Source organism: Ciconia boyciana, chromosome 1 (genome assembly GCF_034638445.1).
Source record: "Ciconia boyciana chromosome 1, ASM3463844v1, whole genome shotgun sequence".
NCBI classification, from domain to species: Eukaryota; Metazoa; Chordata; class Aves; order Ciconiiformes; family Ciconiidae; genus Ciconia; species Ciconia boyciana.
In genome coordinates this window covers 46,099,881-46,125,242 of record NC_132934.1, presented here as the reverse complement: position 1 = coordinate 46,125,242, position 25,362 = coordinate 46,099,881, and the positions used below count along the sequence as shown (strand labels likewise).

Here is a 25,362-nt window from a genome sequence, read left to right as displayed (position 1 = left end):
TCAAAACTGTTAAGCTTGGATCATAACCAAGGGACAATTATTTGTCTTCAGTGATTCTGAAATCCTTGAGGATTCATTACAAAGTGATACCAAATCTCGCATGCACTTTCCAGTACTAGGACAAAGACAGAGTAATTATTGAGTAAAGATTATTTAAGATGAATAAGTAATTCCAAACAATGATATAAAATTCTCAATAGCATCTTCTGAGATTGTAATTAAATGGAATTAAATGTCATTTTTCCTTCCCCTGAGATTTTTCAGTGGAAAGTAATCTTTATTACCCTCATCAAAATCCTTCATGCACAGCCTACTTTGTCTGTTTGTATGCACTGCCGAACGCAGTCAAGGCAGTACTGAAACACAAATAACCCAACCTGTTTTAGGCCTTCCATGGCATCTATCTTCCATGACACAGTAGATCTCAGTCTGCTTCTACGATTCCAAAGAAAGGAGAGGAGCTACTTAAACTGCCTTTTTCCTTCATGAGAAAGACTAAATCTTCCTTGGCCAAAGACTTCACAGTTCCTTGAGTTTGTATTTTTCCTAAAAATCCCATCTCTAAACAGGATTTTGCTGGGGGGAGCGGGGGTGAAGAAAAATGTTCTTCCATTTCAGGAAGTAGAACCAGTTGTCATCAAAATAATTTTCAAAACCCAAACCTATGCTTTAGTTACTGTGCATTATAGAAACCTTGGCTTTCTCAATTATAATCTCTTTCTGTGTACACATACAAAATTATAAATGTAAGATAGTTTCAGGTTTTAATATATTTTTGCTACATTTATTCATGAAAAATAGTTTAATAACTTAAATAGGTAATGCTGTCATTTAATGTCTATAAAACTTACCTAGTTAACATTTTTTCAAGTTCCATATTTTTTTCAGGATCAATTTTGATGGAAAACATCTGGGGTTTAGTGACTAGTTAGCTCTGTCACAAATTCATGGAAATCTAAAGCAATATCTTTAAGCAGTATCTAAAGATGCCTTGGAAAGGAAATCAAGCTTTTTGATCTTTTGCTTGGAAGTGTTTTCCTGTGTTGCCATGGTATCAGTGATAGCTATTTTAAGACTGGCTGTGGAATATCCTTGAAAATATACCTAGGCAACACATAAATCATCTGTACTGTAATACTTCTAAAACAGTGACTAATCTTTCCATGTTTCAGTGGAACAGTGATATGAAGCCATTATGTTTGTGTAAGGAATCCTTTAGAAAATTCAGTTTTGAAGTTTTTGTCCAATGAATCCACCTTATTCAAGGCCTTTTCAGTTTTCACAAATCTGATAAAATTCTGTACATGAATTTTGACTAACCTTTGCATCCCTTTCAGTTCCCTTAATTATGTTCACTAGCTTTGAAAAGTTAGATCATAACAAATGTAGCCAAAGTTTATATTTATGTAACTTGAGAGTCCAAGGCTCTTACTCTTCTGGAAAAGGTTTGTTGACTTCTTCCAGAGTGCCTTATCAACAAGCTACTCTTCACAGCTTCCAGGATGGCTCTAGAACTCCTCTGCCCAGCATATACCTTCTTCTTCCTAGAGCAGTGACCTGACATTGGAAATCCTTACAAAAGCTGGAGTTCATGATTTGCAGTACTCAAGCTAACCCCAAAAAGGGTTTCTATCAGCTATCACTGAAACTACCTATACAACTACACCTATGTCTTATTTCAGATTATGAAATACTTATAAATAAGTAGTTCCTTAGCAATAGTAAAGTTCATGTGCTTTTTCCTCAAAACAGATGATATCATATTGAAGAATTTCACTGGTTTCTAGACTGGTACTGACATGTTTGGTGGTACAGAGGATGGAAAGAAGAGAATTAGAATACAGAAGCACTTCAGTTGCTCAATTGAATTGAGCAATTGTTCAAACACTCAATCGAATTGAGCAATTGCTCAAACACTCAATCCTTTTTAAGAAAAGTCAAGTCTTTTTGAAAAATATTTTAAATTTGCTGTTACTGTCTGTTAAAGGATAATCATAGTCCAGCTGGTACATTGTCCAAGAAATGTATTAGCTGAATGTAAGATAAAACAGCTCCCAAAAATCCTAAGAATAGCTCCTGAACAGAGGCACAGAGTTTGTTTTAACCTAAAAATCATTAGCAAACTGATTTTTTCCAGAAAAACTGCCATAATGGCTCACTATGTAAATAGGTTTATGTAAAAAGTCTCTAATAAATAGTAAAATCCTTACTACTCTGATGTAATTGACTATCCGATGCAGTAACAGTGAAGAAAAACCCCAAAGGAATCAATTATACTAATGGCTAAGTGCATTTTACCCATAGAAGAATCTCTGTATAAACAGCCAATTCTCCTTAGAGAAAGCCAAAGTAAAACTACTTAGAATTTTCCAAAGCTGTCATAATATTCCTTATTAACTGAAATTTAGTATTTGGTACTGCTTATAACAGCAGTGAAATTTAAAGACAGGTGCTAAAAGTCACTGGCTTCAGCGTCTTTTAATTGAATTGAAATTCGACATTACACAGCACCTCTTGGTTGTTGTAGTTACTAATAAATCAAACCAAAGGCTTTCATGATCTTAAGAGTTCAAAATTATTCCTGGCATAACTGGAAATGTGGTCCCATTACAAAAATTTCCAGATGAATTTAGCTTATTTATAGACACCTAGAAGGACACTGTATACTGACTGTAATATTCAAGACTGTGACTACTGGCACCTACTTTCATCAGAAATGCTCCCGAAGTGTTCACAGCAGGTCCAATAGCAAACTGAATCAGGCAACCTTGCAATATCTTTACTATTTACAGTCTATGAGAAATGTAAGGCATTATTCCTTGTAGTCAGCTCCTCAGAGACAAAAAAACCCAAACTTGCGATAACCAAGGTGATTCAATAGCCTGCCAAAAATGGCATAGTAACATTTTTTGTTGATATTTTGTCAACTCATCACCTCAGACTTAGAAACACCATGTTACGCATCAAAACAGGTAAAATTTCTTCCCATGAATATCAGTTAATTCCAGTTAATATGAAGTGAAAAAGCAATTTTTCACTGGCCTGAAACAAGATTTATCTTGATATTAAATAAAACTTAACTGCCAAACAACATACAGCCTAGCCATCTCAAGTTATGGCAACCGCCAGTCCACAGCAGCTTTTTTGTGGGCTGGCACATCTGCTTCAACGAGGCTTATGAGAACAATCACCTGCATTTACATTAAAGAAAAAGAAGCAGCAAAGATGGAAAATGTGCTGCTTTGGGGGAAGGAGCTTTGAGGTGGACTTGCCTCAGCATTGTCCTTGAGAAGATAAAAAAGCTTTTAAACTGGGAAAAAAATTAATAGAAATATAAAATAGAGCAATGACATTATTAAAACAGAGAAGCCTCAAAGCTACTAAGTCAAGATAAAATTAGTACAAAATGCTTTATAACAGAACTTCCTACTATGTCCTCGCAGGCAAGCCCTTGCTTACTGGACTGATTTCAAACAAATAAGTGATTTCCTGTGTTGCAGCAAATTCTGCCCAGTTCTCTCTGCTTCTTAGGAAGATCTTCTGTCCATCACTGCAGAGATCTAGCTCTAAGTCTGCATCCTAATAATCAAAGTAGTCTCCCCACGTAAGGCTTCTACAGGTCTGTCCAATCTCTGGTTGATGCCTAGATTAGCGAGTAGCTTCCCTGAGCTTCGTGTCAGAGCCTGGGCACATGAAGGACTACCTACAGCAGAGATTATATTGGCTCAGGGACCACACGAGCAAACTGGAAACACACAAGTGCATGTGACCAAATGTGTTGTATTTCAGGAAGCTGAGGCAACTGGCTAGTGTCACACGCAGGCCACACTCTATCATCTTTGAAAGGTCATGTCCATCAAGGGAAGTTCCTGATGACGGGAAAAAGGCAAACATCACACCCACCTTCAGTCTAACCTCAGTTCTCAATAAGCTTATGGAGCAAATTTTCCTGGAAACCATGCCCAGGCCCATGAAGAACAAGAAGGAGATTGAGAATAGCTGGCAGGAATTTACCAGGGACTGACAAACTTTATTGCCTTCTGTGATGCAGTGACTGGCTCCATGAACTAGGGGAGAGCATAGTCATAGTTTGCCTTGGCTTTAGCGAGGCCTTCAGCAAGGTTTCCTTAGCATCTTTATAGACAAACTGGAAAGATATGACTCAGACAGGTGGACTCTAAGATGGGTAGAAAATTGATAGGACTCTGAAGCTTAACAGTGAAGCCTGCAGGTTAAGGGATGTGATTATTACCCCTTTTTAGCACTTGTGAGAGTAAGAGTATCTAGAGTGCTGCTTTGGGCTCTCCAGCCCACCACACTGACTTACTGGAATGAGTTCAGTGGTGGCAAGAGGACTACAGGGCTGCAGAGAAGGTCAAGGAGGGATCTAACTGCTGTCTTCGACTACCTAAAGGAAAGGGAACAGAAAAGATTAAGCCGGACTCTTCTTGGACGTGCACAATGAAAAGACAATAGATAATGCACGAGAGCTGCAAATTCTGAATAGATATGAGGAAAAAAATGTTGTGGTGAGGGCAAACATTGGAATGGGCTGCTGAATCACCAGCCTTGGAGATACTCAAAACATGACTGGACAAGGCCTTGTACAACCTGATCTAAGTTGGCCCTGCCTTGTGCCGAGATCTGGATCAGATGACCTCCAGAAGCCACTTCCAAGTTAAATTATTTAATCATGATTTTAAGATTTGGTCCATTTTGGAAGCAGTACCAAAATTCACTTACCTCAGACAGCTGCAAGAGGAATTAGTTTACTTCTTGTGCAAGTGAATTGTTGGATCCATACCATCTGATTAGTTACAGAGCCCTCTAGCATCCTCTAGAATGCTTTGGCAGTTTGAAATCCATGCATAGGAAGTAGACACAAGCTATACTCCTAATTCTTTCCCATTTTCCCTCTGTAGAAATTTTAGCTCTTAGATGTTGTCGGTCCTTGCGCTGTTACCCCTTCACTGCACCTTTATGAACAAGCCATATAGTAGATGACTTTTCCAGGGGAATACAACAGCATTATAGATTTTAGAATTACGTACCCCCATAGTAAGAGTAAAAAAGAAATCAAATTTTTTGAGCATCACGGGAACTACTTATGTGTTCTTTCACAAAAAAATAATACTGTAATTTCCTTTTATTCTGCCTAAAGGTTCTTCTTTGAGAGTAATTTTTATCCTTCAAGCTGAGAAAAATCAAACAGCTAGAAATTCCAACATGCAGTTTGGCTTCACTTCCATACTGCTATGAAACTGCAGTACCTCTTACCACCATGCATGTACATCTGTTTGTTTGAACTTAAAATAGGTTATCACACCTGATCCTTTGGTGGTGTCTGAGTAACAATAATTTAGTAAAGCCTTATGCACTGGTCTGGAAAAAGTAATCCTACAGCTAGAACAGGAAGTTGTGTCCTCTTTGCAATAATAAGAAACAATCAAATGTTTCAGACACACAAACTTAATGACAAGTGCCTGAAAACTTCATAATTTTTCAAAACTCTGATGTAAAAGGAATGGTTATGTTTTTTACTAATCGCATTTCTATAACTTAGAAATTTCGATTGTATTTTCTTTTTCTTCGCTTTTGGGGTGATCTGAAGTATTGTGAAATAACTGAAACTAATACACTGCAAAAACTCTTGAAATTGTTGCAGAGCAAGATAAAAACAACATGAAAAGATCATTAAAGCAAGCAAGAGCTAGCATGTGTTGTGGTCAGTCTGGAGCTCTGCCTTAGCTGCCTGAGCAGCCAACGGTTAAAGAGCAGCAGCTGGGTTCCACCTGCCTTTCGGTCCGTGAAGTTCCCTGAAAGGGCTGAAATAAACTTTGCCAATCCACCCCTCTCTCAAATTGGGTGGATATGATGATCACGTTCTAGGACTTTGGCAGAAGATCATTTAGACAGCTCAGCTACATACCACTTGTCTCAGGAAAGCCAGCTACTTAATGTTTTTCATTATGCAGAATTTACCTTTCAAGTAAAGATACCAACTTTCTATCAAAAATGAAAAAAACCCCCATTTGAAGGAAAATTTGCCTATAGTGTGAATCCCCAAATAATTCTCAGGTTGTCTCCCCAAGAAAAACTGTTATATATGTACTGTTCCAAAATGTTCTAAACTGGCAATGCCCCAGAGCACAGCACTCAGATAAGTGTTTTTTGGAGTAATAACTTACATTACAAGGACTTAATTCTGCACATAGTTGTATATGTACAACTCAACATAAATGAATGTTGCATGCAGACAGCCAAGGGCAAAATCTGGTACAAAATATTTCAAAAGGATGAAAACATATTGGACTAAAAAAGCCTCCACATTTTACAAGTGAAGTAATGGAATAAAACCAGCTGTATTCATAACCACATAAAAACATTCTGAATTAATGTCCCTAATTTCAGTAAGAATATTAGGAATATTGGCACAACAGAAAAGCTACAGGGCATCCGGGAGTGAATGACCCACCTAATGTAATCAAAACCAGTACTAAATAAGCCACTGGAAAGGAACAAACACAAGGAGGTTATTAATTAAAAGGTATAATACTCTCAACATGCAAACTGGCAGCCACAAGTTAAGCTCAGAAGAATTACCTTCTTGGTTTTCAAACTGTTCTGACAACAGATGGTAGCAGCAGCCTACACTGCAAACTGCTTTGATTTCAGGCTTGGCAGTAAAAATTCGTAATGTATTTGCAGCGAGATCGCCACATGTATGTAGACCCACCATCATACAGTCCTAAGAAGAAAAAGGAAAAAAAAAAACAATAAAGCATCTCCATCTTCAATTGAAAGAGCACGAATAACAAGAACAAACTCCAAAACCCAAACATGCTGCAAATGGTTATCGAGCTGTAAGGCTTAAATACACAACTCCATGAGGACTCCTGCTGTTCTGTTCTAGAATTTTTCAGTGCATAATAAAAGCTCTTCAGCTCTTTCATCATAAAGGAAAACATGGTGCATTGCCTCTGTGGAGAGACAGACTGCTCATCGCTTTGTTCAGGTAAGGAACATTTCTGCACTCTACCTTCACTGGCCTTGAGGAAGCAGAAGTTCAAGGCTATGAACAGCAGCTGATTTACCTGCATGCAAGGGAACACGTACGTGGTGACCGGACACAGGCCATTTTCTCTTGTCTTTCCTAGCTTTCCTGTTATTGTTATTACTACCACTGCTACTTCCTTTTCTTACCTCAGATTTACTGCTATAAATCTGGCTGCACCTATCTATGGCATTTCTGCTACTTTAAGTTGCTGAAATCAAAACCACTTCCTAAATATAGATGTAATGTGAAGAGCAGGCTTTGTTATTTCTGAAAATCTAGTACTGCCACAGTTTTGCAGTGTGCCTACTACTATTCAACAACAAATGGGCATTTTCTTCCTTAGCACACAGTAAGAACTTCAGCTTCAGATGCTTTGTTCTTCTGCCCATTCTATTTCCTGCTTTCCTTTTTCCTCAATTTCCCTCTTTTCCCTCTATTTCTCCATTCAAATTATCCCTCTTCTCACCTTTCATAACAAGATATTTCCCTTCCAGCATTATTAGTTGGAATCTACATAGTAAACACGGTGTGCTCCGAATTTCAGCCTTATTTATTAACAAGGTTATCAACAAGAAATTAGCCCAGACATTCAACTGGGATACCTTTCTATAATAATTCTGATGTTACATGCACATCTATTTTTGCTGCTCTATATCTGATTTTCTCACCCATCTGTATTATATAGTATATGTATGTGCAAAACAGTAAAACCTCCCCTTTCCTCTGTTTTTTTAATTCTTCCTGTCCTCCTTCTCACCTTCCACTTCGTGCTGCTTCTCTGTGCTTGCCCTCTCCTTGTCTTAGGATCCAAAATTTTTAGGTGGCAAAAGTTCAGTTTCAGTCCAGCTGAGTTTTTAAAGACTTTTTTCCTATCAGTCAGCTTCAGCTCACCATTCCACAAAGCTTTTTTTCCACATGCAATTACTGAAATAGGGGAACAAGACTAAAGTTTGGAAGCTAAGGGAAGATGTGCACTTGCAAGGGCAGCATTTAAACCCCAGGACAGGAAAAGTTAGGGAGATTCTTTCAGGAGAAAGCTAGTGGAAGATGGCTACCACATGCAAGGTAGAGGAAACACATTGCAATGCTCAAAACTTCTGAACAATATGAGGGCAGTCTGTCTCAGGTACGCTTTTGGACCATCACTGACTTCAGTGAGGCTGCTTGGGTATAACTGAAAGTACTTTCTGGATCGTTGGCTTAAGTGTAGCAAAATTTGATACCTCAATATTAGTCCTGGGCTATATACAAACATGCATTCCTACACCCATATTTCATCAGCAGATTAATTTCAGAACTTACAGTATAAATCAGTAAATACTGATTTTACCCACTCCCCATTTGTCCCCAGCTTAAGAAAATTTGAGAAAAAAAAATCAATTTATGGTTACGATAAAAAATTGTAAATATTTGTAAAACTATTTCTAAAAAATATTTTATTTCTAAAAATTCTCAACATGCTTTAAAAACATGTAAATTATTGCACATTTTAAAGTTTTTTAATTACATTCATCACACATAATGTGCAGTTTGGTTATTACTATTTTTTAACACAATGAAGCTTTTATCTTTTCTGACAGTAATTTTTTTTTTTAATAAAGAAAGGCAGTGATATAAGATTTCTTCTACCTTTTATATCATAGAAATTACATGCTAAGAGGATATGAAATCCAACTGTGCAAATGTAAAGGCATATGCTTCATCAACAAACCCTGCTGCTCAGGGTGTCTTTTGCAGACAGGCGTGAGCTTGCTCCACACGTTCTCAGATACTCAGTAGGATTTATTAGCTCAAGTTATAGGGCCATCAGCACAAACGTATGGTCTTGAATCAGAGATTAATTACACCCCTGAATATAATAGTTCAGTTACTACTGAACACAGACAAGTTTTTATCTTCCCATAAAAGACTGAATGTATCTACCCAATCAATGTACGTTAGCTCAGGCACAGGAACTAAACAGCCATACAGCTTCTAGACTGGTGTCACTGTCTTTGGGCAGCTGAGCTTGGGCTTGCTTGTGCAGACACAATCCCCGCCAGCTAGTAAATTACTAGATGAACTTAAAGTAACTCTGAAAAGTCAAAACATAAAAACATTATTTGCAAATAGGGCTCTCTACAAACTCTTTATGTTGAGTACTATACACAATAAATTTTCCTATGCCTTCAAAGTTTAACTGAAATTACAAAAATATAAAAATTAAAAAATAAGAAGTTTCAGGAAAATTGAAAATCCAGTGTTTAGTATATCCACCTACCTGGTAAATATAACTCTTTTCGTAATAATTAGATGTTATCTATAACCACAATTGTAAAATACCTGAATGTGCTAATATGTATGCTGTTAACTTTGACAGCTGATTATTATCTACCCCATACATTCTAAAGGCTGCTTTACATATTCAAAATAATCCCAACACATATATTAAAATAGAAAAACAATCTGTATCTGCTAGACATACTTCTGCTAACTGGCTGAAAACATTATTGGGCCAGAATATTCATTTACACCATTGACAGCACTCTATGTACACTCAGCAAACATTATGTACATATGAAAATGGCAATATAAAGACAATGGACAATCTACTTCAAATATTAGTAAAATAACCTCCAGATCTGTTATGATGTCACTGAGTTCTGTTTCTGCAGTGATGCAAGAGGTCAATGGAAAATACAGATTTGATTCACTCGACGTGCTCGCTTTGGCCTTAAGAGATGCCATTTTTCTTTGCGTCTTTTCCTCTTCACAGAGTTCCCCACGGTTACACTGAGATGAAGAAAAAACTTCTACAGCATCAGCAGGCAGAACATTTAGAATAGAAAGAACTTCTTCAGAAAGTCTGCTCTCATCAGATTGTGTCCGAGCCACCAAATCAACTTCAGTTTGTTTGCTGGTTTCAGATGCATCTATTTCTCTGCCACGAGAAGGAACTAAATCTTGGATAGTCACTTGGTCCTGACTTTGAAGACTGCTGTCATTATTTAAGGGCTTTTCATTGATTGCTTCACATTTACTTTCACTTTCCACTGGCCTGTCATTTGCCTTTTCCAACCTCTGGCTTTTGAGGTTTGCTCTTCCTCGACTCTGATATGCTTTCCAGTGTTTCTTCAATTTTCTGTTCCTTTCATGAGCACCATTAGTGTTGGTGTTTGAGGAGTCAATTCCATAAACTTTTAAGTTATATTGCATCGACAAAAATGAACTGAGGTAGCCTTTTCCAGAACCTATATCAATCACCTAGATAATGGAGAAAAAAGAAACTAAAATTTGCTATATTAATAACAAGACACACTTCAATCAAATGCCAAATAATTCCTTAAAAATTTAAGCATGGATTTAATAGCTACCTTATCAGTATCATCCCTCCTAATACACTTAGTTCTTTTGCTTTGTTGGTCCACTTTCTGGCTTTAGAACACAGAATTAAGTCTTAACTGATTTGCTCCAGAAAACAGACACTGCAATGCTTATGCAATGCACATGTCCTGACTCTTCTGGGAAAGACTTTCAGTATATTTTTTGACACCTAACTTCCTTCTGCTAAAGAAAATAACCATAAACCACCAACACCACCACCTGCCCTTGCTAAACTGGGTCAAGATATCAAGTTAGCAATGAAAGCATTCATAGTATTTAGCTTTAGGCAGCTAGCTCCCATACTGAGGAGTCTACTACCACTAGGTGTACAGAAATAAGCATCTTCAGATTCAGTGCCTAACTTAATAACTTCAGATGTGACCTAAAGACAGGTGATATTGATACCCCCTTTTATGTCAGAATGCTTATTTATACCGCTTTCCCATTCTGCGAAAATGATCCATACAGCTTTGATTAACATGAGGATGCTTTTGTAATAAAACAAAGGGGCTCATATGGCACATGTGCTTTCTCCACTGCCTGGTCTGGAGGAAGGAGTGAATAGAAGGGATAACTAGCTGACAGTTGAGTTTGTCTCACAGCTGATAGCATGTGCTAGTTCAGTGACGGATATAACACAGGAGGGAAAACACTATACAGAGTAGTAGCAGGAACAAGGGTAACCTGAGACCTTTAAGTAAATAATCACAGCTTTACATCATGTGTGTTTTAATTTGTAATAAATATATAAGAAAATATTTTACAAGAATAGGCAGAGTGACATTTCTCTAAGGAAAGAAAATGGTAATGTTCGCTTCTGTTTAGGTGTCTACCAAAAATTATATAAACTAGATATAATTACTTCTTTGTAGATGTTCCCAAAAGTGTTTGATTCAAGAACATCTATGTCTTGTTCTTGGTCTGTCACACATTCATAAGAAAGCTTACACTGATATTTGTAAGTCCAAATAGCAGCACACACTACATGGATCCATCTTAAACTCAACTGTGTAGTTTTTTACCAACTAAGAATACTCAGTACAGCAATACTCTTACTGAAATGAAAAAGAAAGATTTATTCCTTATTCTAAGAAGTTAAAGATTTGTACAGCCATGGAATTAGAAAGAAAAATTTGAACCAATATCACTAAAGACTATGTAAAACAGTGGACAATGCACACTATTAGGCAAAAATTGTTTACCCGGGCTGCCCATGGCTTTCTCATTTGCACTTGTCATGTGATATTGCTGCATATTTGCCATGTAGGTATGCTACAATCCTCACATTTCTTGAATGAAATCAGTACAGGAGTGGATTTAGTGAAATAGAATTGATATAATCTAAGCATACTTTTTGAAAAGTTCATTTATTTGTCACACTTATCAGCAATATTCTCCTAGATTATTTAAAAGTGAAGGAAAGAAAAGCATTCAAGGAATAATTTTACCCACTATTTTATGTAACAGGTATTACTATTATGCAGAATATGCACACTTCCACTTCTATAAGGTTTTTAATTATTTCTGTGAAAGGCAGCATTTGGACACAAGAGTCAGCTACTGAATTATTCCTAACTCCTACGTGTGACCTCTAGTGGCTGTAAAGACAAACTGCTGTTTGGGTAAGGTTTTTTTAGGTGTTTCCAAGTAAAAAGAAAATGGTAATATATTGTTAAATTAGCACTGGGAGAATAGTTTTAAAACGAAAGGAAAATTTGACTAAAAATAAGCAGGCAATGATCTTGCGCTAAACAAACAGACGGCATTAAATGAATCCCTGCTTTACCTTCCCTTGATTACATAAGGAAAGGTAATCAGCAATCCATAGCATATCTGCCAAGCATGAACTTTTAAAATGAAATTTCCATGATATAATGAACTCCAAAGGTCTTGTCCATAGTGAGTTGGGTACTATGTTTAAACACAGTTTCTGGCACAGCACAATCAAGAACTTTGTTTCCAGAAGCATTCCAACATTTCCCAGCACCAAATCACAAATTTAATGGACACTGAATGCAGAATTATATCATACTTACATTACACATTGCAACTATTGCTGCACATGCTGCAATTTCCAAGGAAAACTTTCACAAATACATTAAAGAAAACAAATGTGCATTTAAACAAAGAAGAATCATCACTGGCTTCTTTTCAGAGTTTAATCAAGAACTTCGTTATAAAATAAAGTTCCACTTGTACAATAGGAACAATGCTTAAAAGGGGCAGTAAACAACTGAAAAAACCTCTTTAGTTAGTTTGCTTTAATGTTTTAATTCAAATCACTAACCTAGAAGTGATTACAGTAGTAATAAAATTTTTGCTTTTATTCTCATTTTACTATTTATTATACTACATTATAAAATACCACAAGAGAGTAATATCCTCTACCACCCATTATACATCATGGGTATGGAGGTGAAGTGGAGGGCATTTTTCAAGCCGTCAGTGATCTGTAGTATCTGAAAGAAACACCCTGAGGACAAGTGCTGTTGTAAAACATGTGTTGTGTTTTCATAGCTCTAGATTTTTTAATTAAATGTCACATATATTTTGTTTTGCAAGAAGGATAGAAAAAAATCAATAAGGAAAAAACCCTCCTAAAACTTTACAATTCCTATATTTTTTTAAGTTGAAAGGTAACCAAAACAAAAGGAGTTGCTTTTTTAATAACTGAGAAGGAGGCTTTTCTTTTTTTTTTTTTAAATGTAACTGGAAAGCTCTTTTCATATATTAGGGATTTGTAACTTTGCACAAATAAATTTTGTTACAGTGTATGACTAAAATGGAAAAAAGTTAATATAGAGCAGTCAGCATTTCATATTCAGTGATATACTGCAATAATATTTTTCATTAAATGTTACAATTTTTTCAAAAAATAAACAGAAAATAATCCTTTGTCTAAAGATACTCCAAGCCATCCGATAAAAGTGCATAATCACTGCATGAAATTGCAGCATATTGACAGACACTTAATAATGATTGGTCTGAGATTTCATTAGTAACCAGCTACATGGGGACTTAGGTTAGGTCATTAAGGTGGCTCTACTTTTTTACTCTCTGAATATGGGTTTTCCTTTCCTTTCATTCCTGAATCTCACAGGAACTATTTAAAATCTAAATGAAAATGCTATATGAAACACCACCTTCCAGCAAACGCAGAGAACATTCACTATTGCATTATAAGCACGCTACACTCTCCTACAGCTTTTTCAGCACGTGAAAGTCTTCAACACTTGAACAACTAATACTTGCCCGAAGCAAAAGGTAAGCAAGGCAAAAAACACGCTGATGATGGAAGAAACTACTTTCACAAACCTCCTGCTACTGTATTTCTATTCTTTACAGAGCACATCCACTTTACGGCTGTTGAGGGCACCCAGACTCATCACCGCGGCTGGCTCTTGAAAGGTCTGCTGGAGAGATCGCCTTCCATCGCTGTAAGCGATCACAGATGCTCACAAATTGATTGCATCTCATCCAGTAATATTTGGCCTTAATTGCAGCTCTCTATTTACTTGGTAATCCCAGTTGTAAGGAGAGGACTGCCTAAAACTTTGCCTTCATCAGTCGTTCATCACAAAACAGATGGTCAAGATTCAGAGTTTTGATCTCTGTTTCCAAGGATGCCACAGGCCTGACCCAAACCTATCAACAGTACTGCACCATTTACATTATCTAAATTAAACTCCGTCTGAGCCAAATAACTTCCTAATCACAATTCAGCTTCAGCAACTCAGAGCTGAATCCAAGTTTTGGGGCCTGCCCTTCCGTCTGTGGCGGCAGCAGCAGCAACGGGGGACGCTGCAGTGACATCTCCACCACTAAACCGACCGGAGCACGGCCATGTACTCTACCCCCGGCACACGAGTGGCCACACCATTAATTCTTAGCAACCCCCCTGGTGCAGGTATGAAGCAGGCCAACTAGCCCTCTCCCATTACAAAGGCCAGGCACAATATGGGGGACAAGATATGCCAGAGACCATAGTAATACAGACTTGGCCTGCCCAGCTGCAGCTGTCTCTTCCCTGACTCACATCTGATACATTCATTTCTATACTCAAGACATACTTACTTAGGAAAAAAAAAGGCTCAGAGGGAATATGTTCAGCATAAAATCTGGGCAGATACCTTATTAATCTTTGGTTTTAAACAAATACAGTTCGTTCTCCACAAATCTTTGTGGGAATGAAAATTAGGACAGAGGAAATTAGTCTCCATTTACACTTACAGCCCCTTGCACAGAAAGCAAGTGCAGCTTAGATGTAGGAAGGAATCAAATGCAGTGTCCAGAGCCACTAGTCATCTAAGCTTTAAAGCAAGGATGAAGCTACATTAGCCAGCTACTAGCATTACAGAGATTAAAATGATTAAACCAACTCAGTTTACCCGGATACTTAAAAACTTACTCTTACTGCAACAAAGGTCTAAGACATGGAATGCAACAGAAACACATTAACATTGAAAAAGCTTACAGAAAAATTACATGTATGTAAACCAAGGAAATGGTATTGGTGTACTTTTGTCTAATAGAATGTGAAATACAGTACTCAAAAAAGTCAAGTATTGTAGTGATGCTTGTGTTCTGTCAACAGATCCATAAGTAAACATCTACAAGGTTTTAATGCAACAGTGATCTAGTGCACTGTGCAATCATGTAAAAATTTTTACATGTAAAAAAAAAAAAGGGTAAGTTACAATCAAACTTGAGAAAGGAATCCTGCAATTCTTCACCATCCAAGGATGAATGTGCCATCTGATGTATGAAATGGCCAATTTATAGAGTAATTGCTGGCTGATAATGGTGTTGGGTGTCCAGATCTCATACATGTTTTACCAAATGTACGTCATACACACTCTACTACATAAATCTCTGCTTAATCTGGTCTCTCTTCAAACTAAAAAGATCAGAACTAAATTCCTAATTGATAGATCTCAATCCATGTTAAATAAAGGTGAACAGCATTAAACAATAGGAAACAATTTAAATCTCTTGTGCCAGAATAAGATGAGCTTTCAATATTTCTCAGATTTTCTGCTTTGGTTTCTATGTGGCACCCTTGTGTGCCTGACAGAAGGAGAATAATGAAGTTTTGCTCTCCTACTAATGCTCATGGTAAATTGCCAGCAATATAATGCTGATAAACAATGCACTACCCATGCATAGCAAAAAGCAGTACAATTTTTAGCTGCTCAACATATAGAGGATGATTATAATTTCTTAACATTTTTCATGAGTCATAAAATGATTATGACTCACTGAGAGGCAGCTCCTTTGGAACGACACATTTGTAAACAAAATTGTCCTTCAGCTTGGCCCTAAAGGCTCTTCTTTAGCTACAATTTTTTACAGGAAAAATAAGAACAGCAGTGACAGAATATCAAAATTATGTATTCGAACACAATAAGGAGAATAATTTGGAAGGTACACGGTAATGTACAGTAAGAAATGCTTTCTTACCTGCTTGATACCACAATAATTCGCTATGGTGTCTACCAGCTCTGACATCACCTGCACTTCATGTGATTTCTTATTATTCATAAACTCATCAGTTTTGATACCTGTATCAAATTAAGAAAATAAATACACATTAACACAACTCATAATAATAAATAATTTGTGATCAATCAGAAAAAATACCAGCCTAAAATATGCTATAGTATTTTTATATTTTAAGGATAGTAATTTTTAATTAAAACTCACTAAATTATTACAAGATTAAACTTCTGAATTGCAGATGAATTAGTAAAATACAACACAGTGTAAAACATAGTACTGTTAGTGTAGTTTAAGATGTAGCATATCTAATGCTTGACCAGATATGAGACAATAGCCTCTACTATAAAACTATACTATTTCTTCCTGTTCATTAAAAAATATTTATGTCACTTATCACATTTACCTTTACATATATAAAATATAAGGGCAGGGACAATTAATAATCACACAGTACAGCTTGATTTGCTCTTGCTAGTTCTGCAGATTTGCTCACAATATCAAGTGGGAGATATCTCAAAAGTTATGAGCAATGCTGGGGAAATTCAAAGGAAGATGCACTTTTTATTTACCCTATGGATGGGTTATAGAACTGTTACATCTTTATGGTAGAAATGCGTTCATTTCAGTGTTGCTGGAGAATGTGTTAATGAGATGGAGTCAATCTCTACCACAGGTTTACTGCTTGTGGAGAATACCAAGCACCCACTGCTAATCTCTACATCCCGCAACCAAAGGAGGAGCTCAGAAGTCGCTCCCTTGGGAGAAACCCACACATTTTTCTTAGGTGACCAACACTACAGTACACTTGGCTCTAGTTAAATTGATGGAAATTTTTGCAAGTCTGAGTGATGGTAGAAGAAAATGGACCGTTACTGATCAGCATGCTCCTAGAAAACAAGACTTTTCTGCATGACTACGCAGATTAATATACTTTCCCATTCTCTGCTTTTTGCACAGTATGTGTTCATCTGTCCAGAAACTGATCATTGCTCAAAAACTATGTTCATTCCTTGATCAGGTCATGCTGGGAACAGGGCCAAGAGTGTTACTTCTTTAAAAGAGAGTGGGGAATTGAACAGAGCTCATGAGAAACCTAGTATTTTCTCTATTTTCCCCAAAACCCACAGGATCTCTCTATTTCTTAAACATCTGTTTTTTTACAAAAAACTGTTATGACAATACTTAAAATCTAATATAGACTCTATGAACTGACAAAAGAAAAAATAGACTAAAATACTTTTAAACAAAACAAATAGCAGAAACAAGTGTTTGTCATTTCACTAAAGATTCTCCTTAACTTTAAAATTGTGAAGATCTACACGGTGTCCTAAAAAACTCTCAATTTGTAAGCATTTCAAATGAGAGAAAAAAATTATTTTAAAAAAAAAAAAGGTCTCTTTTTTCGTTTATATTTGACCATTTTTGTGTTTGGATAGGCTCATCAGAAGAAAAAGCAGAATGGGAACAGGAAGAAACAGTCATTTAACTTCTTGACAGAAATAAAAGTTGTTTGACTGTTCTCCAAAGCAGCACTGTCACTTTGAACTATCACCGCGTATTGCACCTTTTACTCTTTGCTATAGTATGAACTCAAAAGACTGAATGGGGTAATGCTGTGTGAAGTACCATTTCAGAGAGTATTTAAGCCAAATTAAGTATTTCAAACATGGAAGAAATCCAGAAATCCAGAAACAAGACCCAAATTACAAAAGCTGAGGTTCCAGGTAGAAAAATCATAGTTTGCTTATACCTACATATATAAAGTATTTATCACCTTAGCTACCAAAGTTACTTAACCATTTTTAGACTTCTTTTCCTACTTTTTTCAGAATGAACACTCCGCTTATATTTCAGCTCTGGGAGAATGATACTGCTTGCAGAAAATTATGGATTTTTTATAAATTTTATTGTTGCTGCATTTGCTGCAAAATTGATAGGCTTTTTACATTATTTTGAAAAACAAGCCGACATATTACAATCTAATAGAAAAACTGTATTTGGGGACTGTTTTATATTGCCAAGACAACTGCAAATTTGAAAAAAAATATGTATACTAGTTTTAAACAAACTGTGTAAATGCATTCTGCTATCACAAAATTACTTTCCTGAAACAAATAATTATATAGGCAGATTTCCTTATTATGTGTACAACTGATGCAAGCAGAACAAATACTAATTTCAAAAACCATAAGAAATTTAGAGACCCATCTCCTTTTGTAATAAAAAAGAAAGTGGGGTTCAAATACTTCACAGAAGTACCCTGGATATAACAGATTAACAGAAAGCTTAATGTTACTCGTTTCAGCTGGTACTGAAATGTTGCTTATTTCCATTGTGAACCCCTAGCACAGGTAGCTGTTTTCCATTTGAAAAACTGCTTCAACTCTATAATGCCATTTACAACTACATGTTTAGTTGTGAAGCTGAACAAATTGAGGAGAGACTGTCTTTTATACAGGGCTAATGCAGATCTTCCTAAGACCTCCTATGGCAGGGTGCTGTGGTTTTATAGCTACCTGTGGAAATTCAGATACACCAGATAAAAAAAAGAAATTCACAGTCCACACCAGCCAACACCACCTGTACAGAAGTTACACTACTATGACTTAATTCCATAAGCCAGAGTGAGGGACTGGGATAACCATACACTAAAAAAAACATTGAGGCGGAGTGATATTCCAGTACATGGAATTTAAAGACAGATTCATTAATAGTCACTGCATGACTACTACCCTGGCCATAAACACATTGCAAAGGTAGAGAGTACCCTTAATCCAATACTCTAGCAACCCTCACTTCTTGTATCAGATATGAACGCTGTAACAAGGGAAATTCTCCCTGCTGGCTTCCTCCCTTTGGCCAGGCTCTTCTGGACCCTGTGTGCTCAGTGCAAGCAACCTGATGGTGCAGTAAGGACCACAGTGACCTTCGTCAGGAAGCAATGGAGAAAGCCCTTTAGACTCAGAACTCCATTCTGAGTAGCTGTGTCCACAATACGCTTAAAACCTTTGTGCTTACCAATTATTCCAAGGAAGGATAGCAATATGTCTACCTTAAGATGGTGAAGAAGTTAGAGAACTGTGCAAGTATGCAACCTTGGGAATAGGCTCATAAGCATGTTTGTCTTAGAACAAGAAAATGTATTAAAAACATCTGAAACATAAATGGAATTATCCTGATGCATATTTTTCAGAATATGAGCAAAGCCATCGTGAAGTTGCCAATTTTCTCAGACTTATGCTTCTCTTGACTTGCAAGCTTTAGTATGTCAGGAAATGAATATATTTGCTGAAATGCAGAATTAAGTCCAAAATATCTAAAATAGCTTAAAGTTAAAAGATCACAACTTTCATTTGGCAACTTGCATGTTATGAATCCATAATTTGGTACTTTGTTTCTGCCAAATGATTACCAGGAACTTCAATTAAGTTAATTTAACTGATACTTACTGCCAATTCAACACAAAGGTTTTGAATTATAATACCATTGTATACATTTGGAACATGTTTTATTTTTTCTATGAAGTACAATTTAGAATTACTGCATCACAAACCCAGTTATCCAACCAAGCAGCACTCCTGCAAGACACAGAACAAAATATTCAGCAATTGCCTTATTCCTGATGCTCCATTCTGCATGACAAGAAGATGAAAGAATCCTTGTAGTTTTGTCTAAGAAAGCTAATCCAGGTATTAACTCAAGTATGAGTATAACAAGGTAGAACTAAAGAATTACAGAAAATTAAGGAGAACACAGGGAATGAGAGCATAATAAAAATGAAAAGAGCTAAAAAGCAAGTGGAAGAAAAGAAGCATACAGTTGTCAAACAAGAAAAAAGGGCTTCAGATGAAAGAAGAGCAGAAGGAAAGAAGCCAGAAAGTAAGACCAATGCAGAACAAACCATTACGACTATCTTAGCTATGGCATTTTAGTGTTTCTGAAGAAATGAAAAACTGGGGAGCCAACCATGGAAAATGGCAAAATTGGAAAGAGAAGATTGCTGTAGAAAATGGGAGAGATGCCCAACATATACATAATGGTGCTATCATTTAGAAGAAACATCAGAGTTTTAATGTATTATAGGGATAAAACACACTAGAAGGCAAAGGCAGAGAGCTGCTCAGTCTGTCTCCGAAAAACTAATGAGAAATCTGAAAGACAGTGACAAATCTATAAAGACTGAGGACTCCATGAAGAGCACATTTTCAGTGAAAATGACGGCAGTCCAAGTAAGTATAAATGCCAGTTTATCATCTGATACAAAAAATATAACCAGAGTAAGACTTCCAGTGTCCAACTTGATGCCAACTTGAGTGTTTTAATTCAATTTCTTTAACTACAGAAAATGAAATTACTCTAGTTTTATGACATATAATTGGTATTGGTCCAAAAAATACAGAATGAATAAAATCTTTTTTTTTTTTTTGAGACATCAAACACTTACTGGGCCATATTCAGCTAATGCCAAAGCACATATTTCATATTAAACAAAAGATGTAACAAGAAAACCCACTTGCCAGATTTTAGGGTAAGGCACTTAAACAAAAGCAAGAATAGCAACCATGATTCCTGCCACTCAGGGAGAAGAAAAACAAAGGGAATTAGCAAGATATCTCAAATAATGATGTGCCTGCTTGTCTATCTCATCCCCTTTAAAACTGAATCTCAGGAAGGGTCTATAGCTACTGAATGCTGTGACCCCTCTGCTCAAATTTTAGCAAGGGAATCGATTTTCTAAACAAAGGAAACTATCTAGGAACAAAGGAAAACTGAAGTGAGAAGCATGTACGAAAAAAACCCAACAAACCACCCTCCAAACCCAAAACTCTGCAGGTCCTATAGCAAATAAGTAAAAATTTAAATACAAATGTAAATATACCTGTTGCTCCTTGATTGTCTCCTCTCAGTGCTTCACATATGTCTTCTAATGGGGTACACACTCCAAGGTTGGACAAAGAATAATACTTAGCAGCCAGGGCAAATAAATGTACATTGATAAGCTTCTTAGAGTTTTCACAAAACACATTGGAAAATGTGTCATCATCTGCACAGAAAAGAAAAAGACAAGATTTTTGTAAACACTGCTTAACATCTCTGTAATAGTGCTGACAGAGAACGACAAGCAATAAATACTTAGTATCAGACAGAAGTCAGCATTTATTTTGCTTCCATAAGTGGGAAAACTCATTATTTTTCTTCAGCTGTATTCCCCCTTCAGAACCAAGGTCAAATTTTGCTCTTAGCTGAACTAGTGTAAATGTGGAAAAATCTATTGTTTTAGCAGAGCTACTTTAGTATAATCAACAAGAGAAATCAGTCAACATTATCACTTCTCTTTTGTTTACAAACTTGCTCATGATACATTTCCTGGTCACCCCCAGCTGACAATATACGCTACTAGATATTTTAAGAAATGCAGCTGTTCAATATATGAAATGTTTTGATTTACAATCTTTATATTCACATACTTTCCAAGCTGCTTTGTAACCGGTGAATCTGCTGGGAGAACTAAATTAATTTTTATTACCAATCAGGTGTGAGCCAAAGTTAGATTCCAACGCATATTTTGTTTGACTCAGGATGAAATGCTTCAGTTTGGTATTACTTAGTTCTTAGTTTCTAAAATGTACATTTATTTTTAAGTGAAACATATTGGTATGAATAATTTATTAATTCTGAGATTGTTTTGTATTGTCTAATTCCTCTCTATTTTAGCTAAAAAATTTGTGAATTCTACATAGTTTTGCTAATAATTTTAAATATTTGTAATTCTTTTAAAATATATAAAAGCTAACCAGTCCAGCAAACAAACTGTTACAAAGATTTAGAAAATGTCTCCTGGATTGCCTTTTGTCTCATGGGTAGATGTTGAGCAAGTACATACCTAGCACGGTAGCTTTTCCAAATCTGCCCTCCCCACCTGCATGACAATGGATACAGCTGTTTTTATTGACATCACCTCTAATGCTCTTAATTTTCTTGTATGACCACAATTAAAGGTCATGCATATATTACAATTTATTGAAAACGGTCCCAACAGTGTCAACATGTTAATTTTCATGGTATTACACTACAAAGCCCTAAGTCCAGCAAACAAACTTCGGACCTAAGAAAGAATAAATATTGTCTAAGCCATGGCTAGAATTAATATTATTTCAGTGTCTGCATGGCGCTTCTTACCCTACTTCTCTCTACTACAAAATCAAAAAAGAAAGCCACCTTTCTCTATAAACGACTTTCTTATTTGAACTTCTGAACATCCAGTAACTTTTAGTTAGTGAACCTTCATGAAGGATAAGGGTGTAACATGGTACTCGAGAACAGAAATAGGGAGAAACACTAAACCAGAATAAAGACTATACAGTTTTTAGGGAGAAGGGGTAATTTTGCTTTCCAATGTCTCTGTAAGATATGTTACAGAAAGAGAAGAAATTAGATGTGTGCATTTTGAAATGACTGAAGAAAAATAAATTTCCTTTCTGACAATACCTTCAAATCAAGCAAATAATGGAGGAGAGTAATATAATGGGATAAGACAATCAAACACTTTTGGACAATGTGCAGAATTGCTGCACACTTCCCAGCCCCCCCCCCAAAAAAAAAGTTTCAACAACCGTAAAAGGAGGTGAATATCTACACAAAGAGTATTTTTGCTTTCTGCTGGGTAAATGTTATACAAGGAGTTCTTACAAGAAACTTTCACAGCTTGACTTATTGCTGAAGAAGAAAATTTCAGTTTATTTTTAAGGGAGGTTCACTCTTTTAACTTATTTTAGATTTTCTGGGAATGAACAGCATTCCAGAAAATTTATAGACATTCACAAAATGAATGTAGGCTGAATCAGTAAAAATGCATAGAAATCTTTAGGTCTGATGCACTGGGAAGAAATCACTAATCTGTCAAGAAAGAGAACAAGGTTTAAGAGACTCAACAAGCAATTATATGCCAACAATTATTGAGAAAGCGGTAGATATGAGACATTAAGCCAAAAGGTGCAGAGGGATATTTTGACCAGCCAGCCATTCAGCGGTTTTGCCAGGTGAAGAAGAAATCTAATTTTCTTTATGAGAAGTGGATGTTCCACTTTGTTTCATGCATATTATGACCCCTTTGAATTAGTATAGTATTTAGTATAACACACTGGAGAAAAGTCTGGCCCATTCTAATATACATTTATGTTGTTCTTTATCTCCAAATTTTACTTCCTTAGTGACCAGTATGGTTTGGGTTTTTTTTTTCATTTTAGAAAACTGGAGCATGTAACACTGAAACATATAAGCTTTTTAGCAACTGGCACACATTTTTAAATGCACTGGCCAGTCTTGTATGACAAAACAAAACAAAAATGAGTCAAGCAAAAACCTTTCCCCCAAAATCCACTTCTTTTCTTCATGACATAACATTATACGAAATAAAGGAGATTTGAAAGTACACTGGAATGTCATCCTGTTACAAAATATTTCTTTAACGTGAGATGCATGAGAAACGTCTGAATAAAATTTGATTTTTGTCATTTTCATTTTCATACATACATGTTAAATGTATTTTGGTTTATAAGCAGTATTTTTTCAAAATGTCTGGCTAGATATTGGGTGTTTTTAATTGACCTTTATATTTTAAATACACTGAACTGTATCACTAGTGGAAAAAGATATGCTTTCTATCATTACAGTGACATCAGATACTTGGGGGTACAAGAAGAAATACTGCCGTTCTCCCTCTATATAACAGGATAGCAATAAAATTCATGAAAACATGTCACTGTTGCACAACGAGTCCATTAGAAGATGCCTTTGTTGACTCCAAGTGCATTATTTCAGTAATATATGCATTCTTTCAGTAACATTAAGCAGCTTAGAATTGTTCTTAATGTAAACTTTCTAGTAGTATTAGTAGAAATAAACAGAAAAAATATAAAACAACCTGAAATATCCTATAGGTGTCATAAATATTACATTTATGTATTTGCTTTAGTGCAAAAGGCAGAAATTAATGCAAACGTCACTGACAAATTAGGTACCTATATGTTGTTTATAAACATGATCTATTTTGATACTTGAGACATGTTTGTTTTGCTACAATAGGCAGGATCTTTAAGTACATTAGTTTCCTTTATTGGACATAAACTCACTATGCCAATGTTAACACCAGTTCTTCAATGCACGGTACCGAAACAGATACTGGAAAAGGTTTGTTTCAAAGCATCAGACTTGCCTACCACCTCAACCCAGCATGGCATCCCAGACCAACGGAAGGTTCTACAAGGTCTAGGCCAGCATATATATATATCTTCATCCAGAAAAGTCATTCTGAGCAGAGAATAGTTAATTCAAAAAATGGGCACAAATACGCACACAAGGATGACACGCCTGCACAAGCTACCATGAGTTAATTATTTTGTTTAGGTAATTATACTCCAGATATATCTGGAGTGAAAGCTAGGGCTCGCTCATCAATTTCTACTGCAATGTCTATAATCATCTTTCTTCAAACTGGATCAACATCGAGTGCTTGGACACAGTAATGGCCATACCCTTAACATCTACCAAATTACCAAACGCAAGAATGCCATTGACTAGACACTCTGCTTCCACAATACCAGCCATCATCCAAAAGACAGAAAAACCAGTATCTCTCATCTCCTCTGTAAGGAATACATATTATATACCTCATTGGCAACTTTCACCCAACAATCACTGTGGAAATAAACATCATGTGAATTACATATACAAACTTGCTACAGTACAAAAAGAAAACTATTATCAGCCATGCACATGCCCATCTTACACCACACTACCCTGACACTGATACGGAAAATCAGTAAACCCTGAAGAAATTTATCCTTATTTTTCCCACATGACTTTCAAATAGCTCACCAAGATCAACAGCATAAGCAAATATTCTGCAGATTAGAGTTCGCCGTATTTAGCAACCCAATCTTCCTTTCATCTTACTTCCTGCTGATCCCACTATATCGCACAAACAAAACTTATCTTGAAACTTCATAACTTTCCTAGGTTAAAGACTGATTATTGAAATCTGCAGTTTTCTGCTTGTCAGAATTTGTGAAAAGCTTATATACCCACTGCTTGCCTGCTTTCACTTTTTCAGCACCTGACATAAAATATATTAACTCTCCTTACAAATCTCACTTAACTGAAATTAAATGCAGTAATACCCATGTTCTATAACTCCCCTGAATTCAGTTATCTGATGGAAGAACATGAACAGAACTAGTAGGATCTCATATAAGATCACTAGTATACCGTCTGTAGTAACACTCCTACCAAATTTAAATTGCCATCCCAGCTTGCCAACTAAAGGAAAAAAACCCCAACAATATTAAGGTATCCAAAGCATGACTTCAAGCTATAGAATGGCAGTTGTCAGACTACATATTATTTATGACTATTAAAAATGTTACTTTTCTCAAACTGTTTCT

General features: G+C 36.1%; 1 protein-coding gene across 4 annotated transcripts in view; it reads right to left on the bottom strand.

The window, feature by feature from the left end:
- METTL25 (methyltransferase like 25) overlaps positions 1-25,362 on the bottom strand; it is a 65,196-nt gene that overhangs the window by 36,043 nt on the left and 3,791 nt on the right. For 3 of the 4 annotated variants that reach the window (XR_012043003.1, XM_072864516.1, XM_072864526.1), the window contains exons 2-5: positions 20,799-20,963; positions 15,881-15,981; positions 9,671-10,300; positions 6,604-6,748 (exon numbers count right to left, since the gene is read on the bottom strand). Coding sequence is in view for 3 of the 4 variants with exons in the window: in XM_072864516.1 (XP_072720617.1) it covers positions 6,604-6,748; positions 9,671-10,300; positions 15,881-15,981; positions 20,799-20,963 (1,041 nt within the window). In the remaining variant the exon portion in view is untranslated. The remainder of the gene's footprint in view (positions 1-6,603; positions 6,749-9,670; positions 10,301-15,880; positions 15,982-20,798; positions 20,964-25,362) is intronic. The other variant, XM_072864540.1, reaches the window with a different exon arrangement.